Here is a 13,417-nt window from a genome sequence, read left to right on the forward strand (position 1 = left end):
CCCAAACCCATCTTTCTCCCAGTCTTCATTCCTCAATATTTTGAACACAAATGGAAACAAACATCACAAATAGCAAAATGAACTTTTTTATTGTAATCGTTCGTGAGTGCTCCCGGATTATGCAGGAGGTGGCTGGGTCCTCAGTTAGCTCTTGGGGCCATTCTGTGACCATCTGGCTGCACATGAGAGGAGCCAGGTGCCTGGCTGGGCTGTGGCAGGCATTTATTGGGCTGGCACAGGCTGGGGAGTCTGGCGCCCACTCCCAGGCCCCTCTAGTCCGTTCTGCTCTGAGCCAGGGTCCGGATGTTCCAGGGCGTGCCGGGTGTCTGCCTGCCATAACTGCACCAGGTCTGTGGGGGTCTTTCCTGCCTGGGGGGAACCACAAGGAGATCTGTTCACGGTTCAGAAGTCTACCAAAAGGTGTCCTCAGCTACATCAGTGGTTCTCAACTGGGGCCACTGGACACAGTGAAGACATTTCAGTGGTCACAACTGGGAGAGTGGGGACTTCTGGAATCTAGTGGGCAGAGCCAGGGACACTGCTTAAACTCCTTCGATGCCTAGGATAGTCCCCCCACAACAAATTACCCAGCCCCAAATGTCAATAGTACTGAGGTTGAGAAACATCCATACCTTCTCCATATCTTCCTTCTTATAACCTCTTAGTCTTCCCTGTATCAAAGGGACCCTCCTATGCCCCTCTATATTTGATTGTTCTGGGCCCCATTTCTGAGGGTCAAAGTCCAAACTCTTGGATCTTCATCCACCCTCATTAAACTCAAGGACCACCAGAAACCAGCACAGTGTGCTAGGAATGGAAGGGCCAAGCAAATGCTTAAGTTCCTTTCAGCTCTCTCCTCTGTGACCTGGGTCCTCCTGGGGCCTGCATGTGAGAATGTCCTGTGGACTACTGGGGACCTTTGGGAAGTCTTTTTACTGTTTCTCTTGTCCTCTAGATTCTGCCACACAGAGAGGGGAAAGTGGTAGTTGGAACGGCAATCTGAAAAGGACATCTTCAGGTTCTGTACCAATGACCAGAACCAACGATCTGTATCCCTAGGCTGGGACTGCCCCAGGGTCCCAACAGACCCTCCACTGTGCAGGTGCTCAGCCCAATCACTGACTCAGGGAAGGAAGGAACATACCAGGTTCTTGCACATCATATCAGCTCCATGCAGGATCAGCAGTTTGATGATTTTGTAGCGGTTGAGCCTCACAGCATCATGTAGGGCACTGTCCCCTTCCTAGAAATGGTGTAGCACTTAGCATGACCCTTGGGGGGGGGCAGCAGATGGGGAGCAGGGTGACAGAAGGTGGGCTGGAGACCCTACTCAGGAGCCACAGTCTGGAGGGTTCCCGAGGGCCACTCGCTTGGGGGAGTGCATGAGCTGCCCACATAGCCATGGTGGGGCCAAGCCAGCGGGAGGCCAGCACTCACTCTGTCTCTGGCATTGATGTCCAAGCCCAGGGATAGGAAATGTTCCACAATCTCCACGTGCCCCGTGCGGACTGCCACGTGCAAGGGAGTGCTCAGCAGCTGCATGGGAGGAAGCAGGATGTGCTGGCTGAGGGGCCTGGACTGTGATGTCCAGGGGTTGACGGCTATACTGATTCTAGCTTGAACCCTCCCCCATGTCCTAGTGCCAAGGCCTGAACCCTGAAAGGGCCGCGAATGAAACAGTTTCCCACCATCCTATCCAATAGTCCAACTCTAAAGCCTTACGTGCCACCTCCTCTAAAAACGGTCTCTGATTCTCCTCTCGCTGAGCTGTGGGCAACCATTCACTCCTCCACTCTTATTTTTTTTATTTATTTATTATTATTTTGCAGTACTGGGGATTCAAGCCAGGGCCTTGAACACGCTAGACAAGCACTGTACTGCTGAGTCTGTCCTCAGCCCACTCTTCCTCAAATACTTATAAAGATGCCACTTGTTGGGAGATGACTGTGTGGTGGGCATGGCAGAAACTTACAAAGCATTAGCTGTATGTTGAATAAATAATTCACTTACATATATTTGCCCACCTAATCTACACAAGAACCCTGCAAGACATTTTACAGATGAGGAAGAGAGGCTCAGAGATCCAGTTACTTGTTCCAGTTACCAGTGAAGAGACAAATGAATGGAAGGAGGGTAGATTAACAAATAAACGAAGAGACGAATAAACGGATGGATGGATGGATAAACAAATAGAAGAGTGATGAAGGATGGCATGGGATAACAAATCCCAAGTCTCCTGTACTCCCTTCTTCTCTACTCTTTGGTCTCAATCCCTAGATGTGGTCCCTCAAGGGGCAACTGCTCTGAGGCCACCCTAGAAACTAGACAAGTTCACTACTTTTCTGCCACCTGCCCTTTGCCCCCTGCCCTCTTCCCTGCAGTCACCCCAGCATCTACTGCACCTGAGCACTGCTGCCGTACCTTATCCCGCACATTGGTGTCTGCTCCTCGGCTTTGCAGAAGTTTCACCACTTCCAAGTGGCCTCCGCGGCAGGCCCAATGCATGGCTGTGCAGTCCAGCTAGATGGGGAGGATGGGGCTTAATTATAGAGCTGCAGGGAAGAAATGTCCTGGGAGAAAGAACCCCAGCAAAGAAAGTGGAGGGACATCTGGGGAAAGGTACAGAGAGTGGGCAGAGACACTGTGGGCAGTGGAACAGAAGAGCCCTTAGGGCCTATCTAGTCCAAGCCAGTTAGGAAGGAGAGGGGACTCGCCCAATGCCATACAACCTACTAGAGGTGGCATCTGGCCCCTGAGCCCCGCTATTGTGTCCCAGCTTGGGTTCCATTGTCAGGGAGAGGAGGTCTATTGGTATAGGACCAGCTCTTGCCTCCCCCACCCCCAATACCCGCCCTCTCACTCACCCGGTCCTGGAAGTCCACGGTGGCCCCACTTTCCAGAAGCTTCTCTAGTATCTCCATGTGGCCCTCCAGGGAAGCTCTGTGCAGTGCTGTCCGACGGAACTGTCCCCAGAGAGGCTGTGAGGCCTTGGCCTCTGGCCCCAGGTCTGAGTCCATCTCCCACCCAGACTGAGGCCTAGGCTCTGCTGCAACTCAATTCTGACCCCCTATGCTGAGTCCCCTTCTCCCCCCACCCCCGTGTTTTGTAGCTCCTTTCCAGATCAGCCTTAGAGCCCCTGCCCTTCTCACCCTTGGAGATTGACCTTCTCGCTGGCCCCAGCATATCCCATACCTTTGCAGGGGCCAGTCCCTCTGCTGGGAATGTCTGTTTTGCCCTCACTTTCCCTGATGAAAATCTGCTACTCCTTCAAAATATGGCTCATGTGCCATTATTTCCTTTGAACCTCTAGGCAGAGTTGCCTCTAGGCTCAGCTGACCCTTGACCTTGAGCATTGGAGGGTAGATGGAGTCTCACTGGACTCCATTTCCCAAAAGTGCCGAGCATAGTGTCGGAGGGTAGGTTGCCCCGGTTACAATTCAGGGAAGGAAAGGACTTCCTCCCTCCTGTGCAGCCACTTTCCTCTTTGGACTTTGAAACACTGGGCCATGCATGACTTTCCATATGCTAAGATCCAGTTCTGGGCACTCTCCCGCCACTCTCAACCCTTGTCTTTTTTTCTTTTTTTGTATTTCAACACCTAGTAGATAGGAGGTGCTTGAACAGACAAAACGGATTAACCCTGGAGGCTAAAGAACAGAAAATACATGTTAAAATCTACAGTAATGCAGAACAAAGGTAGGTGACCATTAATGCTTAGTCCCAGTATATGAGAATAAGGGGACCCTTATGAAGTATAAAGAGGCAGCTTCAAGGAAAACAAAAATAAGCATGATGGGTGATGGAAACATTTTTAAAATAGATGGTGGTGAGGCGGGTGCAGTGGCACCTGCCTGTAATCCCAGCTGCTTGGAAAGCTGGAGCAGGAGGATTATAAATTTGAGGCCAGCCTGGGCAATTTAGGGACACTTGGTCTCAAAATACAATTTTAAAAGAGGTGGGACCAAGCAGGGTGGTGCATGACTGTAGTCCCAGAGACTTGGGAGGCTGAGGCAGAAGAATTTTCAGTTTGAGGCAATTTAGTGAGACTCTTGTCTCAAAATTTAAAAATTAAAAGAAAAAAAAAAAGACTGGGAATGTAGCTCAGTAGTAGAGTGTCCCTAGGTTCAATTCCCACACCACAAATTAATTCATTAATTTAACTTAATGAAAAAGAACTAGAGATATAGCTGGCTGGTAAAGTGCCCCTGGGTTCAACCTTCAGTACTGTAGAAATACAAAGAGATGTTGGTGATGTTTGCACAGCTTTTTAAGTGTAATTAATGCCACTGAAGTTAGACGTTAAAATGGCATATTTCATGTTATATTTTAACCCAATAAAATAATGCAAATAGGGGCTGGGGACATGGCTCGTTGGTAGAGCACCTGCCTAGCATGCACCAGGCCTTGGGTTCGATCCACAGTATCACACATGCAAAACATAATTTTTAAAAGGCAGCATGAGATTATACCATAAGAAACAAAAATGCCATATCTTAGTATGGGCTTTATAGTTTTTTCATTAATTCAATTAATACTTATGGAGGTGCAAATATTTCATTTGATCATAATATGTGACACAAGTAGGCCAAATTTCAGCAGAGGAGGCAGAGGCCTGGAGAGGTGGAAGCGACCAGCCACAGATCTCAAAGCTAGGGAGTGGCAGACATGGGATTTACCCCCATATCTCCTTCTTCTGAGCTATTTTTATTTGATGCCATTCCTCCACCTTCCCTAGAGAAATTCGTGGCATAAGTTACTCTGCAGGTGGTTCATAGTTGGGGAAAGATCTAACAAGGATTTAGGTAAATTCTTGGGTGAGGAAGAGAACATCCTATTCTGGGCACTCCTTAACCCACCCCCAAAACGCCCATGGCTGTTCTCAAACAGGCCCACAAATGGGCTGAACCAGGGTCTGGGCAGGGAGAGCTAGGCAGGTGCAGGTGCAGGTGCAGGTGCAGGTGCAGGGGAGGAGACTTCACCTCATCGCAGGTGTCAGCTGAACCCCCATCTGCAAGGAACTTCTCAATGACCTTCATTTTCCCCTCCACTGCAGCTTTTAGGAATGTCTCCTTATCCACGGGGCCGGTCTGCAGGGTGAGAGTCCGGTCATGGAGGGTGGTCCATGTGATCAGGGCCTCCCGGCTTTCCCCTGCCCAGAGATGGCCTCCTCAGAACCCTTACGATCTCCTCTGGCTCTGGAGGCGGCTCATGGGCTGCAGCCAAGGCTTCCCGCTTCTTCTGCTTGCGTTTTTTCCGCAGCTCGATGAGGTTCTGGATCCCGCCTACATCGATGATCTCCCGCCGCAGGTCCAGGGATGTCTTACGCACGCGCTCTTGGCCCTGAGTTTTGATGACCCATCAACCCACACTGGAGTTTAGAGGCGGGGCGAGGGTTGAGGTCCCGTGAGCTAAACTGGAGATGGGGGTGGCGTGTGTAGGGAGACCTTCTAGAGAGAAGGAACCAAGTCCAATTCTCTTTCCAGGACAAGATGGCAAAGATGCGGGGAAGGCAGGGAAGGGGAGTCTGATTAGTCAGGTCTAGCGGGGCCGAATGTCTGCATTGCTCACGTGCTTTCAGGAGCTCTGAGCTGCTGGTCCAGGGACCGCAGGAGGAGAGAAGGAACCCTGGCCATACATGCGTGGCTGAGCGCAGATGTTGGGGTCTCCCACACTTACCTTAACCTTTTGCAAAGCCAGTTTCTGGGCACCGAGGTGCTTCTCGTCCTCTAGCACCAGCATGTCCATGGGCAGCTTCCCCTGGGCGGCTCCCCGCAGTTTCTGGTGAGTCAAGAGAGTACCTTCTCCAGGACCTCGAGGCAAGGGGGAGGTTTGGGGGAGCCGGTATCCACTCCCCCAACCACCCCAAGGTCACACAACAATGAATCCCGTGTGACCTCAGAACCCAGGCAAGAACAAGGCTCCTAGAGAAGTACCCAGAAGGGGGCTCGTTCCACAATTCCTCATCTCAGGCTCAATCCCAACCCCTGGCTCAAACACCTGCTTCCCAAACAAGACTGAAGGCCCTTGCAGTGAGTTTTTATGAAGTTAAATATATAGATGTCTCTTGATATCCACAGGGGATTAGTTCTATGGCTCATTGCAATACCAAAATCTGCAGATGCTCAGGCCCCTTGTATAAAAAGGCATAATATTTGCATATAATCTCCACACATTCTCCAGTATACTTTAAATAATTTCCAGATTGTTTACAATACCCAATACAGTATAAATGCTATATAAACAGTTGTTACACTTTATTGTTTAGGAAACAATGACAGGAAAAAATCTGTGCATGTTCAGTGCAGATACAATCTTTTCCCCCAAATATTTTGCAAATGTGATTGATCTAATCCACAGAAGCAGAAGCCGGGGATTCAGAAGTTCTAAATGCATTCACTTTTTAAAAAATTTTGGCATTAAAAATTCACATTGAGGGCTGGGGATATGGCTTAGTTGGTAGAGTGCTTGCCTTGCATGCACAAGGCCCTGAGTTCAATCCTCAGCACCCGCCCCCCGCCACAAAATCACATTGAGTGGGGCATGGAGGTGAACATATGTAATCTCAGTGACTTAGGAGTCTGAAGCAGGACAATCAAAAATTTGAGACAAACGTCAGCAACTTAGTGAGATCCTGCCTCTAAAAAAAAGGACAGGAAAGTAAATCAGTATTAAAGCACCCTTGAGTTCAATCTCCAGTCCCCCCCCCAAAAAAAAAATCATATTGATGAGAAAATTGTGATCTGAAATGGTAGTTTTTAAATTCTTTTTTTTTTTTTCAGTGCTGGGGAGCAAACCCAGGATCTCATGTATGCTAGCTGAATGCTCTACCACTAAAATTCATTTCTGGTCCTTTTAAATTTTGTATTTTTGAGACAGGGTCCCTCTAAGTTGCCCAAACTGGCTTCGAACTTGTGATCCTTTGCCTCAGCCTCCTTAGTAGCTGCAATTATAGGCATGCACCACTGTTCCCAACTTCTATTTTACATTATTTTTAAGTAGACTTCTTGACAATATAAAAAGTTGGCAGTTATATTAGACATTGACTTTCCCCCAAAAAGCTTGGAAACTATTGCTCTCAGGGAAACTAAGGGATGGGAGCAGCTTCTCAGCTTTCAGGCTGAGGTGGATCCTGAGCAGCCACTGTATTCTCACTGTAATAATGGTTCATCTCCCTTCCAGATCTTCTCTCCATTTGTAACTCTGTTTTTCAAGACTTCTTCTTTACTCTTTGTGAAGTGCTGGCACCCCATGCCTGGAGCCCCCATGCCCATGTATTGTGTAGATGCCAGCCCAGAAACCTCTGCCCAGGTTGGAGAGTGCTGAGGCTGGAGGGCAGCTGAGGGGACTGGTACCTTCATGGTGCCCAGCTGCATTTCTCATTTCTCACTGAGTCCCAGAGTAGGCCTCTTCCAAGATGGATTGGAGGGCTTATTTTCCAGGTCTCCTATTTGAACTAAACCCAGGGCTTCATGTAGACCAGGCGAGTGCTTTACCATTGAGCTTCATCCCCATCCCCAGTTCCCCAGGTCTCCATTTTGAAGGATCTGTCAACTACTGCCTTCTCTCTTTCTTGTCGGGCTTACATGGCTTGGGGTCTCCCAAGTGCTGGCCTCACTTGAAACACTGCATCTTCTTCCAGGGATAAGAGATGACTTGGGACTGCAGCTACTGCTGCATGTGGGACTCTGGCTGGGCTCCCCAAGGAGCATCCAGAGGGCGGGCTTAGTGTCCCCAGCACCTGTGACAGGCCTAACACATTGTAGGTGCTCAAAGAATTTATGGTGAATGAACAAAGGAATGAGTGAATGGAAACGGGAGGCGGGCTCAGCATCTCTGCCCATCCCTAAGTCCTCAGTGATGACCTGGCCCAGAAAGCTCCCACAAGAGAGATCCAGCAGCTCCTGAGACCTCCTCACACCATTGGAAGGGGGCATGGGCTAGCCAGAGGCTCTCTGTGAAAACCCTGCTGAGCTGGGGCCTGCTGGGAACAAATATGGACTCTAATGCCACCCACGTCTTATTCATAGCCCCTCAGTTCAGGTTCAGCCTTGTGGGCTGTGAAATAGGTGCTCCCATCTTACCTCACAGATGATTATGCATATTAAATGAAAGAATGTCTCTAAGTGCCTGGCAAGAGTGGGCACTGGATGGGGAGGTTGGCTCTGAGGGCACCAGGTGTCCTGATAGCCCTGCAGCTATATTTGTTAGATGAATGAATGGAAGAGTACTGCTCTGTGTCCCCTTACTGAAGATTCCTGTGTCCAGTGGCAGCCTTCCAAGTCAATGGGATTACAGGTTTGTGCACCATCCCCAGTTTGTCTAAATTTTATTTAAACTAACACTTGGCCTAGTGTCTGCTCTGCCAAGAGTCCAATGCTGAGAGGAATGGAAGGACCAATAAAGCCCAGACCCTACCTTCTTTTCACCAACTCTGCATTCATTTCAGCCAATATTTCTCAGTTTCATAGTCAAGTAGAAATGGTTAAATGGAGATATGGATCAGTAGTGAAGAAGCACAAAGGGTGGGTGGGTCATTCCATCTGGAGGCCTTCAAGGACTACTCTGTGGGATGGATGATATTAGAGTTGGACCTTCAAGAGTGGTAAGTGGAGATCAGAACTGGGGAGAATATTCTAGGCCAAGGAAATGACAGCACCTAAAGTATCCATAAGAGAAAGTGTAACTAATAAGAAAGTCTGATAGGAGGGGCTAAGGCCAGAAAGGGAGACAGAGGACAAATCAGAGAAAGCCATTATTCTGTGGGCAATGGGAAGCCACTAAGTGTTGTTGAGTAGAGAGTGGTACCTTCTGACCTATTTTAGTAAGGAAGCTCTGATGGCCCTGAGAAGGACTTGTAGGATGGAGAAAGGCTAGTTCTAACAGGAATGGAAAGAGGGAGATAGCTGGGTATCATGGCATATGCCTGTAACCCAGCCACCTAGGAGGCTGAGGCAGGAGGATTGTAAATCTGAGACCTTCAACAACTTAGTGAGGATCCTATCTCAAAAGAAAAAAAAAAAAAAAAAAGGAAAGGAAAGGAAAAGAAAAATACTAAGGATGTAGCTCAGTGGTAAAGTACCCCTGGATGCAATCCCCAACACACCCTCCCCCTCAGGAGGAGATAATAGATCAGTTCAGAGGAACACACCATTCACAAAAGGAAGTGTGGCTGAATGAGAAGTAAGAAAAAGTAAAAGGATCAGAACTCAAGGGAAGAGGGGCATCCCTGGATCTCCAGGAATCCAACTTCTCATTCCCCTAAGGGCGTGTGCACATGGCTGGTCAGTGCCAGGGAGGGGAGTCATGCTGCTGTGTCACTTCTGGGCTGAGACAGGAGAATCATAAATTCAAGGCCAACCCAGGCATCGTGGTGAGACTGTGTCTCAAATAAAATAAAAAGGGCTGGAGATACACCTCAGCTCAGTGGTAAAGCATCCCTGGGTTTAATCCTCAGTATCAAAAATAAACAAATAAATAAATGATTTAGAGTATGACAAGACTGCACTCCTGCCCTCTTCCTTATCCTAGAGGAAATGCAATTGTGCCACCAAGGACTCCCCACATGTGGCTGCAGTACTGGGGAAATCAATGCTTCCTTTCCCAGCATCCCTTCATCGCTTGGTACCATTTATATGTGTGTTGGGGGGGGTGGGGTACTGGGAATTGAAACCAGGGCATTGTGCATGCTAGGCAAGCACTCTACTGCAGCTACATCCTCAGTCCTTTTTATTTGAGGCAGGATCTCATTATGTCACCCAGGCTGGCCTTGAACATTCTGTCCTCCTGCCTCAGCCTCCTGGATAGCTGGGATTACAGGCAGGCACCACTATGCTGAGGCACAGTCCCAGTCTTTATTCCCCTGTAGTGACCCAACTTCAGGAAGTTGCTCCTTCCCAGCCTCCCAGAAGCAGCGGGGGGTTCTCAGGGCCACAAATCCTAAAGTTCACAGGCAGTGCCCACTGTTTGCCCTGTACAGCCTGGCCGGTCTCCTGAAACCCAGTTGGGTGGAAAGGGTCTTGGGAAGCTTGTCTTGGCTCCCATGGACCACTACTCTGTTTTGGAGACTGAAGCCTCAGTCTCTCATCACCAGCAACCCTCTCTGCCAGGAATGCGCCTAGCAGGGCTCTTGGGGATACTTGTTACCCACCCCACCACCACAGTACAACGGCCAGGCTCTTCCTTCTCATGACAAAAGAGATGGATGTCCCCACACTCTGTCAGGCCTCCACGCCCCTGTTCCCACCTCACTCTCCTCCTCCTGTGCCAGCCGCTGCTCGATGAGTGCTGTGGCCTTCTGCACCGCCTCGGAGCTCTCCAGTGGGCCCTCCATGGTGCCGTCCATAACTGCCTCCCTCTGCAGGCAGAAGGCACTGGGGGCTATATAGGCCAGAGAGCTCATCAGAGAGCTCTGGGTGCCTTTGTCATGAGCTCACTGGCCCAATTCTTCACCTGCCTCCCCCACCTGTCACCTTCACCTCAGGCAGCCCCAGGGAGCAGGGGAAGCCAGGACAGGGAGCAAAGTAGCCCCGCCCCCAACTACTGGCATACTAGAGCCGAGGGCACAGTGCCTCAAGGGTAGGGGAGCAGGGAGGAGCCTGTTCAGGCTGCCTAAAAGCTCGGGTCCCAGCCAGGCAAATGGGTTACACAAAGCACCTGCTGGCTGCTTCCTCTGGCTGGATGGCAGTGCCACCTGCTGGATGCTTAGAAACCCTGCCCAACTAGTGCCAGTGTGGGGCCTGAAAACCAAACAGGGGTACCCATGACAGGCCCGTGCCCCCAGGCTACCTGTGAACAGGTCCTGCCAGCCGTGGGGAGAGGTAGACTCCAGACTGCCTTGTCTAGCCTGGGGTACCAGGACAGCAGAGGGAGTCAGGGCAGCCGGCCACCTCCCTCTGATCACGGCTCCTGGGGCTCAGCCTCTCTGGGGCCCCACAGCACCCCCTAGCGAAGCATCACTGCATGGGACCATGTCCATTAGTCACAGAGAGATCTTATCCATCTGCCTCCCTCAGGGACCTCTGCAGGAATTACAGGGTTGTTTCAAGACAAGGATCTTGGGAAGCCAGAGTGCAGTGCCAAAGCCAGACAATGCGGGGCTACCTTGACCAGGGGCCAGCCATGCTCACTGAGAACAAAGAATACTCCCAGCTGGAGAGAAAGCAGACCTGCACTCACCCGGTTCCTCACTGGAACTTGTGGGACGAGCCCTGGGTCATCCTGACACACAAGGAAATGGTTCCCTTTTCTCTCTGGTTCACTAAACCCTGACATATGCTCATCATCTAAATTTGTCAGAAATCCTGCTTTGACACCCACTCGGGCAGCATTGGCTGGACTTCCACACACACCTTGATCATGAGGGCCTGGCCTGCGGGACCAGAGCCTAGAGCCAACCCACTCCTACAGGAGGGGCAGACCAGCAGCAACTAATGCCACCTTCCTAGGTGTTGCTTCACTGTCAAGGCACTGTCACATTGGCTCTTCCACTTAACCCTCATAGCAACTGCAGGCAGAGTCACCTCCACCTTAGAGAAAAGCCACGTGGGTTCGGAGGTTAAGATCTCCAAGAATACAAGAGGAACTGAAATTAGGGCCCAGAAGATAGCAGCTCTGGTCTGTGTGCTCTGCTGTGCCTGGACAGCCACGGAGGCCATGCCCACCTGTTCCCACAGAAGCAGGATCCACAGAACTCAAAGTTGAATGCCAGGCAAAAGAGGAGGAGCCAAAGGCTTTATTGATAAATATGCACATATGTCTGTACATGAGGACCTGCTGAGGAGGCCATGACCAGGCTGCAGACCCACCACCACTTGAGTTACAGCCAGGAAATGGCCCCGTGCAGACCCCTGCCACAAAGCCCAACCATCCAGCCCCCTGCCTCACCTCTGCCAATTGTGCTGGAGGCAGGGAGAGGCAGAGGCCCGCCTGCCTCAGGCTCCCCAAGCCCTGGGACTCACTGGTGGTTCCCTCCTCCCAAGGGGACTGGCACTGTGCCCAGGGCAAAGTCAGGGTGGGAGCGGAGGAGGGAGACAGCAGCTGCTTCCCGACCCTGAGCAGAAAACCAGAGTGAGCACAGTGCAGCACCGGATGACAGATCTGGGCCTCAGGGCCTCCAGGTTGGCCCCTGTGGCTCCAACCTGCTTCAGGAGAGATGCAGGGTGGAGGGCCCCAGTCACCTTTTCTCTGACAAGGTTGGCAAGGCCTGTGTGTGGCAGCATTGTTCCCTGGGTGCTGGGCACTGGTGGCCCACAGTGCCCCTGGGAGGCAGGGTCCCTTCACGGCTCACCCAGAGCCATAGAGCGGGGAGATGCCCTTAAAGAAAACAACAGCACTTGAAGGCAGCAGCAGGGTGGGGGGCCTCGTGCTCCAGGCCAGCTGCTCAGCCCTGCAGAGGCCCTCCATGGCCTCTCTTCCCAGGAGTCCACGGGCCCATCAGTCCTGGGGTGGTGGGGGCTGGTTGATGATGACCTGGATGACAAAATCTTTCTGGATCTTTGTTTCCTGGAGCCGTGTGCGGTCTGTGAGCAGCTTTCCAGAGAAGAACCACCGCTGCCAGGATGGTTCGATGCCTTCCTGGGTGTGCAGCTGCCTCTTGAGCTGCCCCACTGTGTCAGGCAGGCTGGCGCTGAGCCTCACGTCCTTGCCCGTGGAGAGGCGCACCTTCAGTGGGAACTCACGGCGCACACTGGGGACAGGCTCGGGGGGCTCCAGACTCTCCTCCTCAGTGTGCTCCAGCAGCAGGTTCACGGGTGGCGACAGGCAGTAGATGGGCAGCTGGTAACGATTGCCCAGCTCGTCGTAGCATTCACAGAGGGTGCCTGTGGGAAACACAGGGTGGTCAGTGTTCACCTGGGGATGTTGTCATGCACTGAATGCTTGAGTTCCTGAAAATTAATGTTAAAGCCCTAACACTCCAGTGTAACTTTCTGGAGATGAGACTTCTATGAAAACAATCAAGGTTAAATCAGTCATAAAGGTGAGGCCTAATCCATAGGATTACTATCCTTATGAGATGCCAGAGAGCTCTCTCCCTTTCTCTCTTCCCAGCATGTGAAGACACAGCAAGAAGCTGGCCATCTGTAAAATAAGAAGAGAACCCTCACCAAAAACTAAATCAGTCGTCACCCTCATCTTGGATTTCCAGCTTCCAGAACTATAAGAAACAGATTTCTGTTTTTGAAGGCACCCAGTCTGTGGAACTTTGTAATAGCAATCTAAGCAGATTAATCCAGCCACCATGGCTGCCCCACAGTCCCCACAGAAAGGTTTTTCTGGGACAGCCTTATGACCAGAGGAGCACAGGGCTGGAGCTAGGAAGACCTGGGCTGGCATCCTGGCTCCACCAGGTGCTGGCTCATCAGCCCCAGCACATCGTTTAATTTTTCATTTGTTCACCCAACAACTGCTGAGCACAAGG

The 13,417-nt window shown here is 51.0% G+C and overlaps 2 protein-coding genes across 2 annotated transcripts in view; both read right to left on the reverse strand.

The window, feature by feature from the left end:
• Positions 1-68: 68 nt before the first annotated feature.
• On the reverse strand, positions 69-10,360 carry Ankrd2 (ankyrin repeat domain 2). The gene is made up of 9 exons (XM_027930136.2): positions 10,244-10,360; positions 5,677-5,778; positions 5,182-5,340; positions 4,980-5,087; positions 2,865-2,963; positions 2,422-2,520; positions 1,438-1,536; positions 1,145-1,243; positions 69-369 (listed from the first exon to the last, which is right to left on the reverse strand). Exons 1-9 carry the CDS (start codon positions 10,340-10,342, stop codon positions 223-225), a joined length of 1,011 nt encoding a protein of 336 aa, XP_027785937.2. The 5' UTR covers positions 10,343-10,360; the 3' UTR covers positions 69-222.
• A 1,336-nt stretch (positions 10,361-11,696) lies between these two features.
• The window catches only part of Ubtd1 (ubiquitin domain containing 1), a 53,259-nt gene continuing 51,538 nt past the window's right edge, over positions 11,697-13,417 (reverse strand). The window contains exon 3 of the mRNA XM_027930213.2: positions 11,697-12,818. Within this exon, the coding sequence (XP_027786014.1) occupies positions 12,433-12,818 (386 nt within the window). The 3' untranslated portion in view covers positions 11,697-12,432. The remainder of the gene's footprint in view (positions 12,819-13,417) is intronic.

This window comes from Marmota flaviventris, chromosome 4 (genome assembly GCF_047511675.1).
Source record: "Marmota flaviventris isolate mMarFla1 chromosome 4, mMarFla1.hap1, whole genome shotgun sequence".
NCBI lineage: Eukaryota > Metazoa > Chordata > Mammalia > Rodentia > Sciuridae > Marmota > Marmota flaviventris.